Source organism: Coloeus monedula, assembly GCF_965178545.1.
Source record: "Coloeus monedula genome assembly, chromosome: 21".
Taxonomy (NCBI): domain Eukaryota; kingdom Metazoa; phylum Chordata; class Aves; order Passeriformes; family Corvidae; genus Coloeus; species Coloeus monedula.
The window spans coordinates 4,937,350-4,960,190 of record NC_138801.1 but is presented as its reverse complement, the minus strand read 5'-3'; the positions used below and the strand labels follow the sequence as shown (position 1 = coordinate 4,960,190).

Here is a 22,841-nt window from a genome sequence, read left to right as displayed (position 1 = left end):
TCACCAGGCACCACTGAGGAGAGTCTGGCACCATCTTCGGACATGCCGTGGATATTTACATGGATTGATGAGATCCCCTCTCAGCCTCCTCTTCTCCAGACTAACCCGGCCCAGCTCCCGCAATGTCTCCTCATACGAGAGATGCTCCAGCCCCCCAATCCTCTCTGTGCCCTCCGCAGGACCCTCTCCAGCAGCTCCTTGCCCATCTCGTCCTGAGGCGCCCAGCACTGGGCACGGCACTCCAGATGTGCCTCACGAGGGCCGAGTAAAGGGAGGATCCCCTCCCTCGCCCTGCCGGCCACGCTCCACAGAGGCTTCTCCCCGGGAACCCTCCCCGCTGCCCTTCCCCGCCCGGCCGGTCCCTGGAGCCGGGAGCTGGGCCAGGATCAGGCAGCGCCGGGCGGGAGGCGGGGGCGGTGGAGGAGGAGGGGCCGGAAGGGGATGTGACCGCCCGCCCGCCGGCCCGGGGGTTCCGGGATCTCCCTCGCCGCCTCCGCCGCCCCCCGCCAGTCCCGCAGCCCCGGGGTACCCGCGGCCCTTCGCCCCGCTCCTCCCGCCTGGCCCCGCTCCCGCCGCCGCCCGCCCGCCCGCCCGGGGATGCGGCCGGCGAGGTCCCCCCCGCCTGCCCTGGCCCGGCTGCTGGGCAGGAACCGGCCTCCCGGAGCTCCCCGGCCTCGCAGCCCCGCGCCCGGCTCCGCCTGAGGCAGCGGGCACGGGGCGCCGGCCCGGCCGCCCCAGCGCTGCTCCGACGCCGCCATGGCCCCGCCGGGCCCCCCGGCCCCGAGGTAGCGGCGGTGGAAGGAGCCGAAGCCCGGTGACCGAGGAGCCCCCGTCCCATCCCCGCTCCCCAGGGAGCGTGCGGAGCCCACCCGGAGCTGCTGCTGCTTCGCCTGGAGAGCTGACATGGTTCCAGCGCACCTGGCCCTGCTGGACTTCAGCGATACTTGAAGCCAAATCCGTGGCTCTTTGGCCTTTGCTAACTCAATGCTATGCAAAAGAAAAGGAGGAAAAAAAAAGAAACCTTGACACTGGTTGTGGTGGGAATGGCTGTTTCCTGCCCTGGGTGAGCCTATGTGTGGTTTCTTGCTTGTGAGATGAACTAATTCTCCTTTACCCGGTGGAAGACACACTACAGATGGCAACCTGAAACTTTGGTAATGCTTGGTCATTGCTGAGCGGTTGGAACTTTTACTCGGTTTTTTTTGCATAAAGTCACCTAAGGAGCCTTGTTGCTGTCTTCAGGAGCATTGAAGGAATTTGTCTGTCTTAATTCTTCACCTCAAGTGACTTTATCCCACCGTGAGTGCGGCCAGTGCACCCACCTAAATACCTTCTCCTTCAAAATTCCTTCCCAGCCTGGAAGATCAGGGATCACAGACTTCTTCAAAAACTTCTCGTCCTGGGAAAGGCTGCCCAGAGTTACTTTATGGGGCAGCAGCCTGGAAAAGTTCTTGGGGACCAAAGGAGGCCAAGTCTGCCTGCCCTGCACTTCATCAAAGGAGCAGGGAAGAAGGAGTCATCGAGGCATGCGGGCCCACACTGCAACGTCTTCGTGGAACATGGTGAGAAGTTTCAATTGGTATTTGGTTTAATTTGGGTTTGCTGAGCTAGGTACAATACTGATTTATTCAAGACTACAGAGCAGATACAGATGCAGACATGTACTTTATGGAAGTCTTGTTTTCTTTCCCTTCCTGCTTAATGCAACTCTTCTGTGATTGTTTATTAAGAAAATACTTGGGTCAGATTGCCTGAAACCTAAGGTGAGGTTATTGTACAGCTGAAAGTGAAATGCAAGGAAGTAACTTTTTAACGATGTACAGGTATCTCATTTCTGCATTGGTTATGTCCTGGTTTGCAGTCTGGGAAAGTGTTTGATCCTTTTTGAATTGTCTGTGTCATGGTACAGACCAGTCTCAGCCAGTGGTGATGCTGTGGTCAGTGACAGGTGTTCTTTAATTATCTTTGCCGAAGAGACTTTGCTACTTGGAAGGGAAAAAACCCTTATTTTGGAAAGTTTGTGAACTTACTGCTGTTGTGAAAAGAGTTTCTTGTTGCATTTGGAGCACCCTTGTTTAGTGATTTCTCATAGCTGGTTAAACCTTCATCTGTGCTGTGATGGATTGAAGTGCTAGAGGCCAAAAATTTGGGGTAGAGCAACCCTGTCACTTGCTGCAAAGTATGAGGGGAGTTCAGAATCTTAGAAAAGAAGCCAGATGAAAAACTCAGTGGGACTCAGAGGTATGTTTGGTGACTGCATCGAATGTTTTCTTCCTTAAACAAACAAACAACAACAACAAAACAAAACAAAAAACCAAAAACACCAACTGCCCTCCAACCCCAAATAACAAAAAACAAACAAAAACCCACCCTGAAAACAAAGAAATTGTAAACTGAAGGCATCTCTACAGAAGTGAGGTGCAGAAATGCATTGTTTTGCTGAAACTCTCGGCAGTAATCCTTGCATTTGCACAACACTTTTAAAATTCTAATGTTCTTGGAGATGATGTGCTGCTGGCCGCTGTCTTTGGCTGGAGAATGTGATTTTGACAAAGCTTCTGCAACAGTTTTGTCCTGCAGAGGAGGTTTATCTGTGAACAAAACAAAACTGCATCTGTAATCTTCATATAACTAAAAATTGAAATATTTGCTGTGTCTGAGAACAGAATCTAGTTACAGGAAAAGTTTTGGTTTGTTCTTACTTTTAAGGGCTTTGCTTTCAAACTTTTTCTCATTCTGTGTTTCTAGAAGGGCCCAAGAAATTCTCTGCAGTGTTCAACAAACACACAGAGATCCCATGTTTGTACTGCTCTGCTGAAATACTGTTTTGAGTTACTTTAGTGTTTTATTTTCCCCTACAATCTCTGTGTGCTGAGGAACTTGAGGTAATTAAGGGAAGGTTAGAGAGTATAAAGGCTGACTTGGCCCTCTGATGTTAAACCTGCTGCTGGATTTTTCCTTGCTTTCAGTCCTGTGATATACCCACTCCTCCACCCCCAGTTCCGTTCCTGCTTTTCCTACTTTGGACAGAGTTTCAAGGTCAGATGAGATACAGCCAGAGCACTAGCTGCAAGCAGTACAATATTCTTAGTCCCTTTGGTGTTTTGCTGTAGCAGAAGGGCGAGAAACGCTCCTTTTTGATCATCTAACAGCAATAGGCAGATGGTAACTTCTTGCCAGTGTGACCTGAGGTCAGCAGATCCCAGCACATTCACGAGGAAAAATGGCATCTCTAATGTCCATGTGCCATATGTCCACGAGAGACTGTGGTGTCTTGATTTAGAAAAGAATAAACTTGAAAGAGGACATCAGGGCTAGGACATCTGTTAAGAGAACTGCAAAAGATCAGCCTCGCTTATACACATGAGGAAAAGTTTCTTCCTTTGAGTGGATGAAAAGGTTCTTCCAAGTCCTGGCAGTAGAAGGCAGTACCACCATTTTTTATTTAGCTCTCTTTTGTATTTGGGCTGCTCCTGTCCTGAAAAATGCTGTATTAAAATATCTGGACAAATTAAGAGGGGAAGAAAGTTCATTTTAGAAAGCTCTTCCTTTTCCTCTCAGTAGTATGTCTTTGAAATACATAGACTGACATACTTTATAATTAATGAACAGATCAGTATTTAATGCCTTCAGTCCTGTTGAGATAATGTGCCATGGGCTGTTGTTCCTAAAAATAAAATTGGTGTTTTTTCAGGGCTTAAATGTTTGCACGTTTGCCTTTCAGTACTGTCATTACACAGTTTCTTCTAAACACCAGACACTGTATCTGGCTTCTCTGTCACACTGTGAGTACTAGTCTGTCCCAAGAAAATCGTGTTTCTGGCTTTTCGTGACTAAGAAATGCTTAAGAAGAAATTCCATGGTGGGCCACTTAACCCCCTAGAGACAGGTGAATTCTTAAATGTACTTGTCTGAAGTTCTTGTATATTAAAGCCCATGATAAAACAAACAAAAGAAGTGGAACTTTTAGTAGCAGGGCTCTCCTTTTAGGGTTGTGTTTTTATAAAGGTATTCATGATCCCGTTTTGGTGAGACCACTACCTGCAAAGTCCTAGTGAGGCTCATTCAGCAGGCACTTAGTGGAAGGTCTGGACTGCTTCAGATTTTAGCTGAAAGGGTTAGTAAATATTATCAGGTACTAACTGCGTAAGGCAAAATAACTTTCAGGAAAATAATTCCATTTCTCGGTTGTCGCACTCTCCGTAGCACCCAAAGCAACACACTGAGAGGCTTCTGAAAAGCCAAGGAGGCAACTGGCCAGAAATCAGCTCTGCTGGTGCTCAAATGCTCTGTGAGAATAATGCAGAAAGGCTCTAAATTTTGTCATGGGCTGACAATTGAGGAGTGCCTTAAGGGGAAAAAAGTAATCTATGGGCAAGTTTTGGTCTTCTCTCTTTGTGCTGTTACTTTCCCCACGGAGGGTGTTTTACAAGCTGGAGTTCATGCTCGTGTCGTTACCCAGGGCAGCAGAGTAGCTCTTGCTGGGATTTTACAAATTTCACCCTGCAGATTACTCCAGCTCACATTTTGCTTGCAAGCTTGAACTTGAGAGGAATTATAAAGGCAAAGTTTGCTTCTTTCTCTCTGCTTTGCTTGGTGAGAAATGAGTTTATAGTCACTGCTTTTTGGGACTATCCAGCTGAAGGAAAAGCTGTGGTCAGTAGAGACAGTTAATGGGAAAGGCTTTGTCAGTGCACCTTGAAATTTGCACACTAGTGTATCTTGTGCCTTTCCAGAACGTTAATTTCGGCAAAACTCAAACTTCTGAAAGGAAAGGTGTGTTCCCACAGGGCTCAGCTCTGGTCCCAGAGTAGGCAGGAGTTGACTGGAGTGACTGGCAAACACCACACCTTCTCTGACTGTCTTGTGGAGGTGTTGCTGCACTGAATGATGAGCAGATTCCCTGAAGCATCTTGGCTGAACAGTATCTCCAAGCAAAAGCAGCACTTGAAGGCTTAAAAAATGAAGTCTAATCATTACATATGTGATGCTGAGGTGAGGAAGAAACTGATAAAGCACTCAGACAAAAATGGCCTTTTCATAGTCTTTCATAGTGATAAAATGTGGTCTTAGAGTTTCTCTTCCAGCAGGTGAGTGATAGGGAAGCTTAAATGAGCTGTTTACCTCACTGTAAAGAGAGATAAACTGCAGAACTGGGTCCATTTTTTTATACCTTTAGTGCTGAATATAGCTGAAGTCAGCCAACTACAGTCTCTGTCATATTAGATCTGAACTCTTTTTCTTACAAGGGTGCTGAAAGTTTTACTGCTTTAATTAGGAAGCAATTGTGCAAAATGGATCCATAGCACCAGCTTGCCACAGCTGCCAGTTGGAGATGTGCCCTATACAGTTCACTGTGGGGAAAAATCTCAACAACTAAAAGTACCCTTTCCTACATTATTGATTAAGAATAAAATTTTAAGGGTCTATGTTTAATAATATATCTTGTTTTATGCTGTTAGATTTCATGTTTCAAGTGTTTGAATTGTGAAAGCAAATAAATTACATTATAATCAGTTCCAACCATATCCTGGGCTTATCCCACAGTGTGGGCAGCAGGGCACGGGGGGAGATTCTCCCCCCTCTACTCCATTGTGCTGATACTGCACCTGCAGTGCTGTCTCCAGCATGGGAAGGACATGGACCTGTTGGAAAGAGTCCAGAGAAAGCCATGGAGATGCTCCAGGGGTTGGAGCCCCTCTGCTCTGGAGACAGCTGGGAGAGCTGGAGGTGTTCAGAGCCTCAGAGAAGGCTCCAGGAAGACCTTACAGCCCCTTCCAGTGCCTAAACAGGCTCCAAGAGAACTGGAGAGGGACTTTGGACAAGGGCCTGGAGTGACAGGACAAGGGGAAATGGCTTCAAACTGATAGAGGGTAGATTAGAGAAGAAATTCTGCCCTGTGAGGGTGGGGAGGCCCTGGCACGGGGTGCCCAGAGAAGCTGTGGCTGCCCCTGGATCCCTGGAAGTGTCCAAGGCCAGGATGGATGGGGCTCTGAGCAATCTGGGGTAGTGGAGGGTGTCCCTGCCCATGGCAGGGTTTTGGAACAAGATCATCTTCAAGGTCTGATTTTTGTACTCATTATCCTTTATCCTACAGGCGAGCTCAATATGTCTTCCTTATATGCAATATACATTTATTAGATAGTCAATTGCCCATACATGGAAATTATTTAAATGAGATTCCTTCCATACTAGAACTGTTTCTTCAAACCCATGTACTTAAACCCCGCTGCATTTATCTCTTTCCATTGTACCTCAGGGCATTTTTATACTTTGTGTCTGCTTCACCAGCTGCAAAACCTGAGACTTCAAAGAAACTGCTTTACTACTGTGGACTCCACTTTAGACCATTCACCTGAAATTGGATTGTTAGCACTGGCCTAATTGGAATCCATTTTTTAGAGTCTGCCTTCAGTATTTCAGGTCTTCGTTCTGAACTGACAAAACTTTCTTCATTGTTAGGCTGGAGATTTGGCAGCTCCCAAATTTCAATTTCCATCTCTATTAGGAGAGACTTATCCCTGGCTTTTGGGATCATTGCTTCTGTATCCAACTTCACTGTGCCTCAGTATTAGCCTGGTTAATGCTGACATCTGCTGCATGCCGAATGCAGATTTGTTTATGGCCTCTGACTATATCCCTTTTCATGATAAAAAACGCTTGCTGTATTTTTGACTGCTCCAATTATCAAATACCACTAGGTTTTGCTAAGAAGCTCCTCCACAAAACTTGATCTGTGGTTGGAATATGTTTGGAAAGAGACATAAGACTTTCTAAACTGCTTTTCCACAGACCGAGGTGGATGATGATGATGATGGGGAAAGGCTAATCCTTTTCCTGGGCAAAAGCAGTTCTGTTTTGTGCACTGACTAATCTTTGATAACTTGCCATATTTAAGCAGTTGATCTCCTTCATGACAAATAGGTAGCAGTTGCTCATATGCCAGGCTTTCATGAACAGATTATGCTAGTTCTGCTTCTTATTTACAATTTTTAATAGGGAAGGCTATGGTAGGAAATCAGGACAGGGAGGCAAGAGAAAGCTGCAGGGTGTTAGAATAGAAATCTTTCCTTGTAGGTGATCATCTCTTCAGCACACCTCAACATTTACCATCAAGCTCACAGTATTTTACATTGGAAAGTTTAAATCTTAAGCTTGAAAGTGTGAAGTTGACACAGTCCTGTTGCTGAGAGTTGACAATCCTGGATTTCATCCCTGGTGCTCTCAGGGTCAGGCTCTGTGGCATGTGGCAAATCATGAGGGTGCAGAAAGGTGAAAGTGGCCTTGGAAAGTCCTGTGCTGTTGACTGTCACTTCAAGGTGGGGATGCTGATGGGTTGTGCCTTGGAACAACAGGGATGTGTTTCCAGCTGTGCTTGTAGGAACTGTGGTAAAGCAGACAAGAAATAATGGGATAGCGTTTTGATAGCCCTGGTATGGATGGGACTGTAACCAGTGCCTTGGCAGGTGCCAGGTGAGGAGTGCTCTTAGCTGACATCAGGCAGGGGTGGTGCAGGGCTGGAGGAGTTAGTCCAGCTCTTAACACCCAGCTGATACCAGTGTTGTGGTCAGTAAAGTTCATAGCACCCTGCCTTGAGTTTTGAGCCCTGTTTGGAGTATTTTAGCATCACCAGGACATTCCTGCTGCTCCCTCAGTGTACTTGATCCACCCTGTAAAGTTTAAAACCTGGATGACCATGGTACTGTGTGGGTGGACATTGGGTGTGTTGCAGGTGCCATCTCTTTCAGCTGTATAAAACACTCTGATTTGCATTTACAGAGACTGAAGGAAGTGTCTGAAATGCTAATGGCCTTCTGGAGTTATTGTTGCAGATGGACTTTGCTTTCTTTTCTTTGTCAGGGGAAGGGGCTGCCTTCTCTCTGCTGTGTCTGTTAAGAGCTGTGTGAGGAGCACCGGTGTCTGCACCCAGCAGCGCTCAGCCATGCTGTGCCATTCTTGTGAGAAGTAGTTAGTCTCCTTAGAAAAGGTCTGTTGTGAATCCCAGAAGTCCATTGCTGTAGGAATATCCAGAGCAGTTCCAGCAGAAGCAAGAGGGACTCTTGTTTCTTTGCTTCTGTGACTCTCTCATCAGTCAGCTCTTACTCTGCTCTATGTTGATTGAAGATCGATCTAAACAATCTGTAGAGGTTATTAATCTGCTTGCCAGAGTGTCCGTTTAATTGGTTTAAGGAGGATTCTTGGGCAAAAAGGTAATGAACATTCAATTTTAGTGAGTAAAGCTGCCTAAGGCAATGTCTTTCCTTAGTTCTTAACTAAATTAGTTCTTACTTAGATCTTAGTTCTTAACTTTGGCCTTTCTTTAAAGTTCTGTGTTTAATGCGAGCATTGCACTTAGATATTAAGTATAAATTTTTGTGAAATGGCTGGAAGTTTCATCATGCTCATGGCAAAATTTGATATAATTCTGCTAAAATGGTGTGTTGTGCTCTGGGAGGAATCCCTTTCCACGCATCTCCTTGTAATGCCGGGACAAGTGTGTCCTGAATACCAGCTTGCTTTAGTTTTTGCTTAAGTACTTTCTGAAATTAGTGTTGAAATTAGATTTAGGTTTTGTTTTTTTTTTTGCATGTGTTGTTTTTCTTTTTTCCCAGCATTTTTTCCCGGCTGTTACCAGCTGGGTTGTGAAAAGCAGGAGCTTGCTTTTATGCAGAGTGATTGCTGCTAATTTACATGGACGTAAGCGAGCTCATCATTCTTTCATGAGTGAGGAGACTGCCTGATTTATGTTGTGTCATCTCTGAGCACTGTTTTTACCTAATGAATAGAGTTTCACAACAGATTATTAATCATTAAGACTTTGGTTTCATTGTGTGTATTAAAGAATCAATATTGCTACACGTCGCCTGCCTTGAGAAGCTGCTTATCCATTAGTGACGCTTTTCTAAGGCATTCTGGTGCATTTATCATTTCAGCTGACTTTTCCTACCTTATTCCTGCCACATCTTCCTGGGGCCTGAGCTGTGTCCAGTCTGCCTCTCTGTAGATTCCTCCTTTGAAGTGCTGTCTGAGCAGTAGCAAGTGTTTTTTAGTCCAGTCTCTCCTTAGAGCTCATGAAATAGTAAAAGGCTCAATGTTCCTCTGCTGTGGTTTGCACTCCACATTTGCATCAAAGAGGGAGTGATGGCCTCAGAAAGTGGGGAATAATGTGGGATGAAGACTTTATTGAATTACATACTCTGCTGCCTGTTAAATGCCTGGGTTTTGGATGGCAAGGCTTGCTGGAGGACAGGATTCCCCCGTTTGCTGACCTGCTGTTTGTTCCCTGTCCAATGTCCATCTCTGCTGGAAGTACAGTGACCTGGGCATGTTCCCTGTGTTTCCCGTCACACTGACGCTGTAGAGGAGGAAATTTCACTTGCTCTGCGCATCCAGAATCTACCAAAACACACACACATGAGCTCTGTCAGGTTTTATAGTGACCCCAGTGAGCTAATCTCCTGCCAATCCACACCTGGGGGAACTGATGGCTATTTCACGGACTTTTTTTGTGTGTGTGTGTTCCCAAAATAAACAAGGTTGTTTTTCCAGAGGCTGAATGTGTGAAATGGTAGTGGGATAAAGACATGGAAACTTTAAATAGGAAATTCTTTGGGCTTTCAGGAAATGTTTGCTATGTCATTCATGTTCAAGTTGCCCAAATTCAAAGGCTGCTTGTTAGGTTCTGCCTCATTTAACATACCTGATGAAGGGCTGTTCCCAAGTTCTCAGTTCCTGGCCTGACCACAGAGGGTTATCACAGGGCTGTTATGCAGTAAACACAACTGTTTTCACTTGGATTCTTGTGAATAAAATTATTTAATTAATTTAAAGTGTTTAAGGTTATTTACTTAATTAAAATGTAAGGTTTATTACAAAGGTGTAAAGCAAATGAAATTGTCATTTGGGGCACTGGCCACCAGATGTCTTCTGTGACTCTTCACTAACTTGCTCTGATTAAAACAATCCCTGCAGTGAGAAGCATCTTGGAAATGAGCAAAAGTTTAATGGTGAGAATCAGGGTCAGAAGTGACAACCGTGGGTTTCAGAAATTGTGGCTGTCAAGTCTTTTTAGATACTATTAGAACCTGTAATCTTTGTGTGCCTACTTGCTGATGAAAAAAAAAGGTTGGTAGGTGATGTTTGCTTTCACTGTTAATGGGAAAATCTTGCTCCCTCATCTCCTCAAGCTCCATTTCAGCCCGTTCTTTGTTTCAAAAAAAAAAAAAAAAAAAGAAATAGTTTTCAGTTCTGCATTCCTTTTCACTTATTGATATCTTCTGCATTTGATCTAATTCCCCTACTTCTTTTGTTATGCTGCACTGACTTTTTAAAAACAGAAATACTTTCCTAATATTAATATTAAATATTAGATTCCTCTTGGTTTAGAAACTGATTTGGTAAATCTTCTTGTAGCATTGAGTTCAGCATTTGTGAATGTGAGCTTTTGCTGGCAAGGATGCTGAGGGAATATCTGGAAACAAATTCAGCCTGTGACAGTTATTCACACAGTTGGTGTTGTCTGAATGTCAGAATTGCTCTCACAGAGCTAATTGTGGAGTTAAATTGTTATGAAGTCTTAACAATGCTTACAAAAGCAAAGCTGTAATCTAGTAATACTCTATTTTACTCAAATCTCTTTTGTGTGGGAGAATTTTATAATAATGAAGATATTTAGTGTATCTAGCAAAATAGTTTAAGCTATAAATATGTATGTGCAAATTGGGCTTTATTTTTATTATTTTTATTGGCTCTAAGTTCTTTTCATTCCTTATGTAAGTCTGACTACATGTAATGTTCATTTAAAAACGATGTCCCATTTTAGCTTGAATAACTGGAACAGCTATTAGAGCTATTGTTGTCTGGCTACATCTCATGTTTGCAAATAACTTAGGAAAGCTCAAATGAAAAATTTTGAATGAATGCCAAGCTGTTATTTCTTCTTTAATATATTTAGCTGGATAGATAAGAAGCTGCATTTAAAAGTCTCTGCAGCCAAACCTTTACTTCTTACGAGACTTATTGATGGATTGCACTAAATGTGTTTGCTATATACATTCTTTTTTTTTCTCAACGTGGAGCTATTTAATAGAAAATAGATGTCCTTTACAGGAAATGAACTGGAGGGAAGACAAGGCTCTTCCCATCATTTGATACTGTTGATGTTCATATAGAAGCTGCAATTTCCCTGGGCTCTGCAGATTGTCTGTTGTGTCTAAATAGTGCCTCCCACACTGAGGTTTGGATGTCAAGGTGCTATCATGTTTCAGGTATTAAGTAGTAATTATTGTTATGAGGTGATCACATTAGACAGTGTAAGTGTTGCTCAACCTTTCAAATTCCATGTCATTAGGAAAAAAAAAATGTGTTGGGGAAGCTTCAGTCTAATTTAGCCCTCACTGTGAGAACTGCTGGTGGGTTTTACCTTGCTCTGCTGAAAAGTGGGGGTAGAAAAGGCTTTCTATGACCACAGGTACACCACCAGGTGTGGTGTGGGTTGTTGTGCTTGCTAAATACAACTTGGAGACATAATCTGGGAGTTAATTGTGGACTTGCTGCAGCAGTGGGTCTGGAGAGGGCCAAATCCTGAAGGCTGTGGCTGGTTAGCAAAACACACTCAGCTACCTCTTAAGCAGGTAATATTTTGAGCCAACCAAAAGGATGAATTTGAATGAGAAAGGTTGGATTTTTGGAGGCAAATGCTAGCTTGAAATGTTAATGTAATCATCTTGGTGACTGCAGTTTTGCCTCTGCAAAGCAAAGGCAGTGCATGACATTTCATTGAAGACCTGCTGCAATGTTGATAAGCTGACCTCTCCTGAGAGGAATTGTGAACTTCACTGAGCAGCAGTGTGACTTTGTAATTGTGGTTAAAAACACAGGATTTGAAAAACATTAAATGAAAATAGATCAGTGCTGCATTTATTATCAGGTAAGGATTCAAAGAACCGTGAAATGTTAACTTGAAATATTTACATTCCACTCATAGGAATAAGTAGCACAAATCCAGTGAAGTGTTTTTGTTCTAATTTGTTAACTTGGGTTACTTTTCCCCAGAAAAGTGAATATTGCATTGTGTTGGCCACGCCCACATCATTTTGTCCTGCATAACTACAGAGGCATTAAAAACATTGAGGTGAAAGACACAGACCAACAGAGCAGTCGCTTTCCAGCTCAGACATCTATGTCATCTGCAGCGTTCCCAAATTAGGAAGTGGTGGGCTTCAGCAGGACTCTGGAGCAGGATGATGTGGAGCCCCTGGAATGAGGCACACTTCATGGCCGTGGACAGTCTTGAGTCAGCCGGTGCTGAGGGTGCCTCGTCACCCCGGTGCCCATGAGTCACGGTGGCGGCGGCAGAACTTTGTCTGCCGGGAGATAAAGGGTGGATGTTGTGGCTGAAATGGGGAGATGGCTGGTGAGCCACTTCTGAAATAACTACATGGTATGGTAGCCACAGTGCTTGGTTGGGCTGAACTATTTTGGCCATTCTACCTTTAAATTGCTCCATGGATGTCACAGCTTTTAAAATTCCAGCTGTAGAAGGACGGCGGCTCTTCTGTGGTTATGAGGCTTTCATCTGCTGAAGTTGTATTTCAGAAAGTTGATGTGCTGCTTGTGAAATGCTCCCCTAAGGCAAACAAGCCCTTTGGGGAGGGGGACTGAGGGCTGGAGTGAATCAGACAGGCATTTTACATTTCAATTATTAATATAGTACTTTTTATGATTCTCAAATTGGAATTGCTAGCAGCTGAATTTTAAAAATGTACTAACTTCTTAAATTTTTAGGAGTAAAACTAACCCTGCGCAAGTAAAGGTGCTGTTTTCTACTCCAAGACCTCTTTACTACAGTCTTACACAATCACACTTGGATTTGAATTCTCTTTGTCTTGCTGCAGTGTGTTCTGCTGGTATCCGTGGTCAGCCATGTGGAGGTGTCAATTTGTGCAGGATCCATAAGGGATGAGTCCAGGGGAGCTCTGCAGCCTCCTCTGGAGAGTAAGGTCTTACCTGAGAGGACTCACTCAAAAGGTAATTGCAGGGTGCATTCCTGACTTGTAACCAAATTCTGAATTATTTAAAATGGATCCAGATAAGCAGTGCTATTAAAAATCATCATCACAAGGATGCTGAATGCAAAGCTGAACAAATGGATTTCTTTTGACTACAACAAACTGGATTTGAGTATATTGGACATTTCTCCTTGTGCCTCTCTCCCCATCAAAAAAAGTGTTTAAAAAAACCAATCTGAATGCAATACTTCAGGCAAAAAAGGGGTGGAGGAGGTGGTCTGTGGGAGAGCTTTTGCTAAGTTCTGTCAGTGTACCTACACCTTGACTCCAAGGTGGGCCAAGCTGTGTGAATGCAGCTCCTGCCCAAACAAAGCCCCGCTGGAGCCAGGGATGTTGGAATTCACCTCCTCATGCCATGCAGCACTTCCCGCTCCTCTGGAGTACAAACCACCCGTCCTGACTCTTGGTTTCAGAGGCTGACATGTCAATCTGAGCATCCAAGGTTTGCAGCTGTGGTGAGGGAATTGCTTTTAGCCCGGGATCATACCTGGGATATTTTATGAAGCTTTGGCTTGAGGAGCTGGCCTTGCCAGGGGTTGGCCTGGGGGTGTTTTATGAGATGCACAAGTAAAAGCAGATAACAGGGATGGGGGAGGAGAGCCATGGAAATGTTCACGGCTTCTCCCGGGCTCTTCTGCCGCTTCCTGCTGCGGGGGTGGCTACGAGCCAGCCTGGGTGACAGAGCCCCTGTTATTGTGAGACCACAGATAAACCACGACCGGGGCCTTGGATCCTGCTTTCCCTTGTGCCACCTCCACTTTTCCTCCCACATCTGGCTCTTGCACACAGTTGTGATGTGCTACCAAATGCAGACCAAATAATACAGAAAGAAAAGCAGCTTTTTCTTCGCTCCCAACATCAGTGTTATGTTGCAAAGAATAATTGAGATTTTTTTCAGTAATTTCCCCTCAGTGCTGGGATTGTCCTTGGATACGTAAAATGTATATTTTCAGGTTGGGTAATTGAGGTTTGTGTAGGGAGTGATTCCAGGGGTGCACCGGTGCTGAGGCAGATGAAATGCTGTGTTATTCCTTGCAGCAGGGAATGGCATCACGGGTAGTTAACAAGTACCTGCTTGGATTGTTCCTAAGTCAAAACCAGATCCTTCATCTTCATGTTCTTTATCATCATAAAGCTGCAACTTCTTGCTCTGTAACCCATATAAATTGGTTATAAGATTTCTTCCTAGGAGGGGAAGAGGGTTAAAAGTGTGGAAGTGCTTGAAGGTCCTCAGAGATGGAATAGTTTGTGTTTGCTGGTTTAGATTGGAAGCTCTGCCTTTTGTACAGGTATTGATGCCAAAATAGAATGCTGTGCACGTTTATTTGGCTTTGATTTATTCATTGGAGTGGGGGAAGATTAAACTGTTCCTGGATAATGCTCTCTAGTAGATGCCTATCTTATAGCCACCCAAATTTGATCCTTTTTGATCCTTCAAAAATCTGTGTTGTATATCCCCTGATATTTCACTCATCTTGTAACTGCTCACCTTTTGTCTTCCAGTGTGCTAAAGCGGATTATTTTTATTAGTTTTGATTATTTTGGGGTTGTTTGTTGTTGGTTTTCTTTGTCTCTATCAATTCGTTGCTTTTTCTCTTGGAGAAACAACTGTCCGTTTTCAAATTGGATGCTCTTGCAGGTTGAGTGATTCCTTTGTATTGTGTAAGACTATGGAAATCCTGCTGTTGAGCTGAAGCCACTGAAATCCTTGTTTAGAAAAGAAAGTACTAATTTCTTACTGCCTCCTAGAAAAGCTGTTGGCCTGCTCCTGCAGGTGACCTGCCAAGGATTTAAGAAAGAAAAATTGGATTTTATCCTTTTTTCCCTGGTTTTAAGATAGTTAAAGCTGGCATGAAAAATGGTGGTTTTCTGAGAGGGGCTTTGTCTTCGCAAAGCAGCAAAAAAGAGCAAACCTAATCTTGTTTTTCTTCTCAGGTCAGCTTTTAAATTCTTGGATATATTAGCTTACTATTGAAAATAGTATTTCTTTCTTTCTGCCCCTTTAAGTAAAGGGAGATGGCTGCTTTGCCCACTCAAATCAATATTTTGGCATCTTCCTGTCCTTGTTCCTTCTTGCTGCATTTTGGGAGGATGGTCCTTAGAGATTGGCAGTGTCCTTTTTGGGACAGCTGGACTTGAAAGGCCGGTGGCACTTGGATAAAGTGACATCCAGACATCCCTGACATCCCTGCTCTCCTCTCCCACCACAGCTTGTGACCCTTGAGCTATTGATCACTGCTTCTGTAATTATAACTGGTGTAACTCCTGAACAGCCTGATGGTAGAGAACACTTTTGCAGTCTCTAAGGTGCAAAATACCCCTCCAACAGCTCAGTGGAACCAGAAAATCAGACTTGTTCTTGGGAAACTTTTAGCTTTCTTGATGAGATGGATCAAAGTTTTTAGCCAAACTCATCTGTATGACTGGATCCCTCTGTCTGAACGAAGCCTGAAGGATTATGTGGACAGGAGGCTGTTGTGAGTTATAACGAGAAGCTTTGTTTTGAAAACCGGTGTTTTTCTCCTACATTGCAATTACAGGGGATGGGGCTTAGATTTCCACTTTGTTCTCACCAGTTGTTGAGGCCTGACCTGGAGCTTGCCAGGAGGCTGGCGGTGTGATTGCAGCACTTTGGAGCAGGACAGGCACTGGGGACTTCCAGTTCAGACACTTTTTCTCATCCAGCCTGCAGATTTTTATCTCCTTTAACAAACAGACGCAGAAATTGAAGAAACAATGCACAGGTTCATGTCTTGGCAATATTTCTTCTTCCATGAACCCTGACCAACACACCGATGGGAAAGAAGAAACATAATTGTAGCAAAATGTTACACATGTCTCCTTCAATCTTCAAAGCCTGTATTTGAGGGAAAATTGTATTTCTGGACTCAATAGTCCAGAAACATTGTCCTTCCATTTCCTCTACATTGTCTCTTTCCTACAAATACTATTTTCATAAGATGCAGTCTGAATTAATGCCTTTTTTTAATATGTCTTTTTTGTGTCATAAAATAACCATTCCATCTGAGATCGAGTTCATCCTTCAGCATCCATATTCAAAGGAAAAGTCTTAAGGATTATCAAAAAGCTAAAGCTGGAGGAGGCCATCTTGTCTTCATGATCCTTCGGGCTTTGAGATTTTGGTTCGGAGCACTTGGTATTTTTTTTACCTCATGTCTGGGGACATTTTATCATCCTCCTCTTTCCTGTTCCAAGCAATTACCATTTATTTTATCTTCAAGCAGCAGCCTGTGGCAATAAATTTTAGGAAATTCCTTCCCGCCCTTTATTAAGCCCTACATAATAGCTTCCACTACTCACTCATACATTCATTAGGAAGAATTAAACGAGTGCTGGCGCCCATTAGCAGAGCATTTAATAACCTCTCCAAGGGAAGGTGCAGCAGATTGGAATAAATGAACAGGACCAAAAACAAATGAAATAACTTCATAGAATATGCTCAACTAATTCGTTCTTAAAAAAACTGCTTATTTACATGAACGTAGCACTTCAAAAGGTGTCGGTTTGAAACCCCTGGCAGAGGAGTCCCTGAAGATCTACAGGCAGTGACAGTGAGAGCGTGGGTGTGGTGCCTGAGGGAAGGATTCTGGCCATTTTAGGGAGAGAAAGGGCATTTTAGTGTGTCCTGCCCACTTCCCCAGCTGCTGATGCTGTCTGCAAGGCTGATGGCTGTGCTTATGGACTGCAGGGAGGACATCTGTCCTGTAGGAGCTGGGCCATAACTAATAGCTCATCTCATCTGGTAGCAGCCACACCACAGTTCTTGGATGCCTGTGATGGCTGATCCCTGTCAGGATGGGCTATGGGAAAACCAGACCTCGTACCAGTAAGGAAATTACCCTTCCTCCATTGGTGCTTAACTATTGTTTTAAAGAGGATTCACGCTCAGCCGACAGTTGGCATAGGAGAGATCGGAGTCTGAATACCCCTAAGTGGCTTTTCCAGAATAAAGATAATATTGGAGGTATTGCTGTAGGGAATTTCCTTAGGAAATCTCAACTTGAAAAGCACTGGGACTACAGCTAGACCTGGAGCTGCACATTGCAGGAAGAGTTTTGCTGCTAGTTCTAGCATTCCATTGTTGGACAGTATTTTAATTTTTATGTGTATGGTTTGATCAGCACAGACGAAGGAAAGTTGCTGGGACTCATGTGGATCCAAGTGTTGTTTTGCTGGATATGCATTTCCTCTTGTCTTGGTGGAAAACAGAGCTTTAAGATCTACTCCTGGGTGTAACTCGTGATAGCTCCGTACCCTGGTGTAAAACAAACACTGTACCCACGGTGGACTTGCAGTGTCACAGTAAATGTCTCTCAGCCATGCTCAGCAGCCTTTCCTCCTCCAGAATCTGATACTGACATGTTGTTTTCACACACTTCAAAGCTTCAGACTGATTTTCTCTTGAAAAAAAAGAAAAATTCTAGTAAATAAACCAAATGAAAATTCTACAGTAGCAGTTTTTATGGCTAATGTTTCTTAACAGCAGTGCTGACAACCTTAATTTCATTTTGCTGTTACCTGTTTTGGAGACAAAAATGTCATTGTTCAAATGTAATTCAGGTCTTGTAGATGACAGATTGTTTTCAGATTTTGTGTTGTTGGATTTTTTTCTGTAGTCATTTCTGATCTCATTTGAGGAGCTCAACGAGTTGAAAATGGTGACACAGTAATTGCTGTTATTGAACCACAGATGCAGTTTAAGACTTTTACCTGGATCACTACATTTGATTGATATTTTAATTTGGTTTTCTGGCAGATGAAAGATAATGAGAATCAGTTTGCAGTTGGAAATATTTGCACTGGAGAATTCCTAATTTTTTTTTAATTATTGCTTTTTCCCTGCTTATAGTACATGTGCAAGTTTCCTGTTTGAGACCCTTCATTATATTTCAAGCATCAACAGTATCTGAATGGAAGGAATCTGCACAAATCATTTCAATATGCTGCTAATACACTCAGAATATATTTTTCTAGTCTCTGTGCTGGATAATAGCTTGGATAACAGCTTTCAGACACGTAAATAACATTGCAGAGAGATGGTGCAGACTCTTTAATGGATAAACGTATTTATGAACCTGGTTATTTGCATTGCTTTTTAAATGGGCTGATCACACTTCATCTGAGGGAAGAAGTAACTCGGGTAGATTTTGAGCCGATTGGTTTTGGCTCTGTCTCCTGCTGTGATAGGTGGACAATGAAGTGTTACTTAGGGCAGGACTGAGCCTGCAGAAGAGCAGGGCGAAATGCTGCTGATGAGCTGATTTATTCCTGTGGGGTCACTCCCCTGCTAGTAAATAGCAGCGTTGGTAATTCTTGCTATTTTCTTGCAAGTTTGCAGTATTTCCTAGTTGAGCCCTGGCTGCTGGATAGAGGCAGTAAAAGCACTGATCACAACCATCCAGCAGCGCTCCCTCCATCTCCAGCTTTTCCTTCTCCCCCACTGTTTTCCTTGTGGTGCCAGTTGGTGGTACTGGAGGAGATCTCTTTCCATTTTAATTACTCTGGAAGCTTTTGTCCCGGATTTGAGAAACTTTCCTAAAGGCACAATGTAGATTGCAAATGGTTGCCCTCATGCTAATAAAAGCTAAAAATTGTAATAATATCTTTATTGCCTTGGAACAATTCCCTGATCCTTCCGTCCTCTCGAGCGACAGAAGCCATTCAGCGCTGTGACATTTGATCAGGAGTTCAGGCGGAGCTGCAGTTTGCTAATGGATTTCTGATTGTTCTCCTGGTCCATTCTCCTGATGAATGGTGCTCTGGAAGTCTGGGGAGCTGATAGAAACGCTCTGCCATCATGTCATTACCTGGGAGAGGACAAGAGCAGGTTTCCTCTCCTGTCCCCATGGCTTGCTCTCCTACTCAATTAGAGAGAGAGAGAGTGAGAGGAGCCGGCTCCCTGTTCGAAGCTGAAATTAGTTTTACAGCTTATATTAGATCTGGGCAACTGGTGGAATCCCTGTTTGCTCTGGGGAGGCTTGAGCAGGCTTTCCTAAGGCTGTTTCACTCTGTGAATGCCTTAAAGCACTGCTGTTGCAGAGCTGCATGATGTAGAGCTGTTTGTGGGAGGTGTGTTTTGGGTTGGGGGGGTTTCTCTGCCTCCTGGACAAAACACCTTTTTATGCCAGACCTCTCCATTTCAGGCCAGGGAAGCCACGTCTGTCTGGGGTCAACGTGCAGGGTCCCTCTGCAGAACTGCCTTCAATAGGGCTTTTATGCAGGGAGTTCTTAAATGTGCTGTGACTGTTGGTTTAGTAACTCAGGGTATATGGGTTTGGGATGTCTACTTGAGGGCTTGTGGGTGCTAGTGGGAAAATTCAGGGTGATCTCTTTATTCCAGTTGTTACAGGACAGCAAGCATCTTGAAAATAAAATAACAGTGTAGAAAGAAAAGTTTATTCTTAGGAATGATTAATTAAAATGCTCTTATTGAGTTAAAATCAGCATCTGTGGCCCCTTTATCATCCCCAAGAACCTGAACTAGCTCATTCCTTTCCCTTGAAGGATTGATTCCCTTCTGACAACTCCCAGAGAGCCACAAAAGGGAATTTTGGGCTTTGTAATTAAGATATCCTGAGTTATTTCTGATTTGTCAGTATGACTGATGAAAGGGGTTGTGCATTTCCTTTCCTTTCACTGATACACTTTTGCACGTGGAGGCATTTTGGGGGTTCTGTGGGCGTCAGTCTGCGGAGTGCCAGTCTACAGACTTCACTGCTGGAGCAGTGGCACAGCTCTGCCTGGGGGAGATCCCCTTCAGGCTGTGCACTCACATGTTTTGTTTTCTGGAAAACTCCAGGCTAATTCTGGCTGGGGTGTTGAGCCTGTTGAAGATAGCTGGTGACAAACAGTATTGTAACAGACCTACATAATAAACATTAATAATGCCTTGCAGGATGTTTTATTCCCATGCATCTGAGAAATACCTGCTGAGTGATCTAGCTCATATTTCAGTAGATATTCATCACCCTCCCTGCCTCCACCAGTTTTAGAAAAAGTAACTAATGAACTGTTGGCTTAGCTCAGTTTTGTGGCTTAGAGGTTCAGGCCGTGCATTTCTTTCTGTCACAATCTCATTATATCCCACAGCTGCCTCTGGCCTAGTTCAGATGAACAGTATTAGCTTGTATTTAACCCCACACCCTGTGTGCATAGGCTGTGCTGCCTTTGCCTTGCACAGGTGAGTTGTACCAAGGTAAATCCTTTCCCTGCAGGCAGCTGTCCCTAGGGAGAGCTGATGAGCAGTACAGAAGTGACCCATGATCCGTGGGTTTTCAGGAGCAATTTTGATTGGACTCATCTTTTTGTGAGGAGAACATAGTTTTCTCAGGACATGCTGTCTTTTCATAGGATTTTGAAATGGTGCTCCCATAGTTCTAAGAAGCTTTTAAGCAAGATCTTCCTACTTCTCTAGGAAGGAGAAGGCCAGTTTATCCTCCTCTCTTTCTATTACTCACTTGTTTTGACTGGTAGTATTGCTCTTCCTGATTTTTTTTTCCTGTTTCCATGATCTTTCTGGCTCTTTGATTTCCTGCAAACTGCTCATGGATCAGTTTCAAAGCCATCAAATACTGACCTCCTGGGCTCCTCACAGGAGAGCCAGTGTTCAGGCCACAATACCTGACGGTGTCACATTGCCCAGTCCTGTTGCTGCTGAGATGTGCAGCTGGAGCTCCCCTCTCTGCCCTTTTGTTTGACTCCTCCATAAAAGCAAGTTGATTATTTCAACTTGTAATAGTTACACCCCTGTCCTGTGGACAGGCTAATACCAGGTATCTGCACAGGCTTCCATTATCTCTTCATTCATAGTGCAGAAAATGTGAAGAAATGTGTGGGGTTTTTTTCCTGTCAATCTGTAGTACTTTGGTTTAGTAACTGGTTTGGGGCCTTGTTTGCTGTTTGAACTACTCCATTTGGGTTTTTAGCGTTTTTTGAAAGCATGCCATCAGAACAGCATAGTCAAATGTTTCAAAACTTTCCCAATTACGTAGAGAATAATCACTGTGCCAGAACCACCAGGAATCTTTCTTATCATACATGTTTTTTTTTCTTTGATTACAGTCTTGCTGAAAGACAGTGTTTAGGCAAACATTCCTCTTTGTGTTCCCTGGGATGGGCTGTCAGTTTGTTAGGCTTCCAGCAGTCCTGTTTATTCACGTGTGCCTTTGGAAGAGTTGCGACACAGCAGGCCCATTTTGCCTTTGTTCAGTGCTAAACAATTAGAAAATAATTTATGGCTTTGCTTTTGCTTTTGAATCTCCTAAGAAAATGATGGCATATTCTTACCCCAAGAGCTACAGTGCTGAGCTCTTTGCATGAGAGAGAAGCTGTTCCTCATCTGTGTTGGCACAGCATTGGGGCACTCTGCTGATGATTGGGCCATTTGGCTGTTACTTAAAATTAAATGAATAATGAATTTTCCCATTCATCCAGAACCCGGTAAGTGTTAGAAGTGATGTATGTGTTAGATCCCTGCCTGGGAGCAGCAGTGTGACTGAAGAATCAAATGCAGTTCAGGGAGGCTGGAGTATCCATGAATGTGGGATCATTACTACTTTAGGGTCCATCTGCCCCCCCGCTAGCGGGTAGTTGCTGTGTCTAACAAGCAATTGAGGTTTTATCCTAACCCAGTAAAACAATTGTGTTGTGTGTATGGAATTAGCACCTAGGCTTATTGATCATCTAAAAGCTTTATCTTGGGCTGTTTAACCTGTTGAAGGTTAATTAAAAATAGGAATGGCCAGCATAGGGACCTGATTGTTAATCTGAGTATGACTGTGCAGAAGTTAGTTCTTTATGCACAAAAATTGGTTTATAAGCCTTTTCTAGATTGCTTTCCCTCCGCCCCCTGCTCTGTGCCTGGCATTTTTTTCCCAGCTTGACATAAATATTTGGCTAAGGCTAAAGGGATGAACAGAATTGCATACTATCAGCAGAATTAGAGGGGGAAAAAAGGTTATTCTGCCGATCACGTCATGCGCTGGGTAGAGCGAAGACTTGACTTAATGCGTCTTATTGTATTTGGCATATGCTAAGCAGGATGAGGATCCAGTGGGTGCAGGTCATCGCCCACTGCCAGTTTCCCAGGCTTTGGGAGAGCCCTCCATCCAGGAGTTTCAGCGAGCTGCGGGCTGGAACGAGCGGCATGTGTCGGTACCCGCTCTGCAATGTGACCTCTGCTGCATTCCCCAGGCTCATTCCTGGCATAACTTGGCTTCTCCATCCCCACCCCCTGTCCTGGCTGGTTCATGGTCAGGCTGGAGAACCATGGTAACCCCAGAACCAGACTCAAGGCCTGCTTAACTGTGTGCTTGGAGCCTAGAGGCCAGCTCAGGGCCTGAGCCCACCATGACACAGCAGGAATGCTGTGTCAGGAGGGGATGGCACCTAGAAAAGACTCATCCTGTGACTGATGTGCTGAACCAGCCAGCCAGCACTGCTGTCCTAGCAACACAGCTTGCCAAGCTTTAGACGTGTGCAGTCTTCACCATGCAAAGATACTTAACCTTGTTAAGGGTAGGGTAACCTCTTCTAAAGTAATTTAAACAGAAAAAGAAACCTGTAATGCTGGAGTAAGTGTAAATTACTGGGTTATGTGTCTGTATGTGTGACCTTTGGATTATAGCAAAGTGTCTAACAGGCAAGACCTTTTGCCTTGGGTTTTCTTCTAGAGTGTGCTCATCAGCCTGAGAACAGCTGCTGGTATGAGATATAATTAAGGTTTAATTGGTGATGTCCATTAGGAGAATA

The 22,841-nt window shown here is 43.9% G+C and overlaps 1 protein-coding gene across 1 annotated transcript in view; it reads left to right on the top strand.

The window, feature by feature from the left end:
* Window positions 1-528: 528 nt before the first annotated feature.
* Window positions 529-22,841, top strand: part of ABL1 (ABL proto-oncogene 1, non-receptor tyrosine kinase) — a 77,110-nt gene continuing 54,797 nt past the window's right edge. Inside the window, exon 1 of the mRNA XM_082295037.1 lies at window positions 529-1,562. Coding sequence (XP_082151163.1) covers window positions 1,427-1,562 — 136 coding nt within the window. The 5' untranslated portion in view covers window positions 529-1,426. The remainder of the gene's footprint in view (window positions 1,563-22,841) is intronic.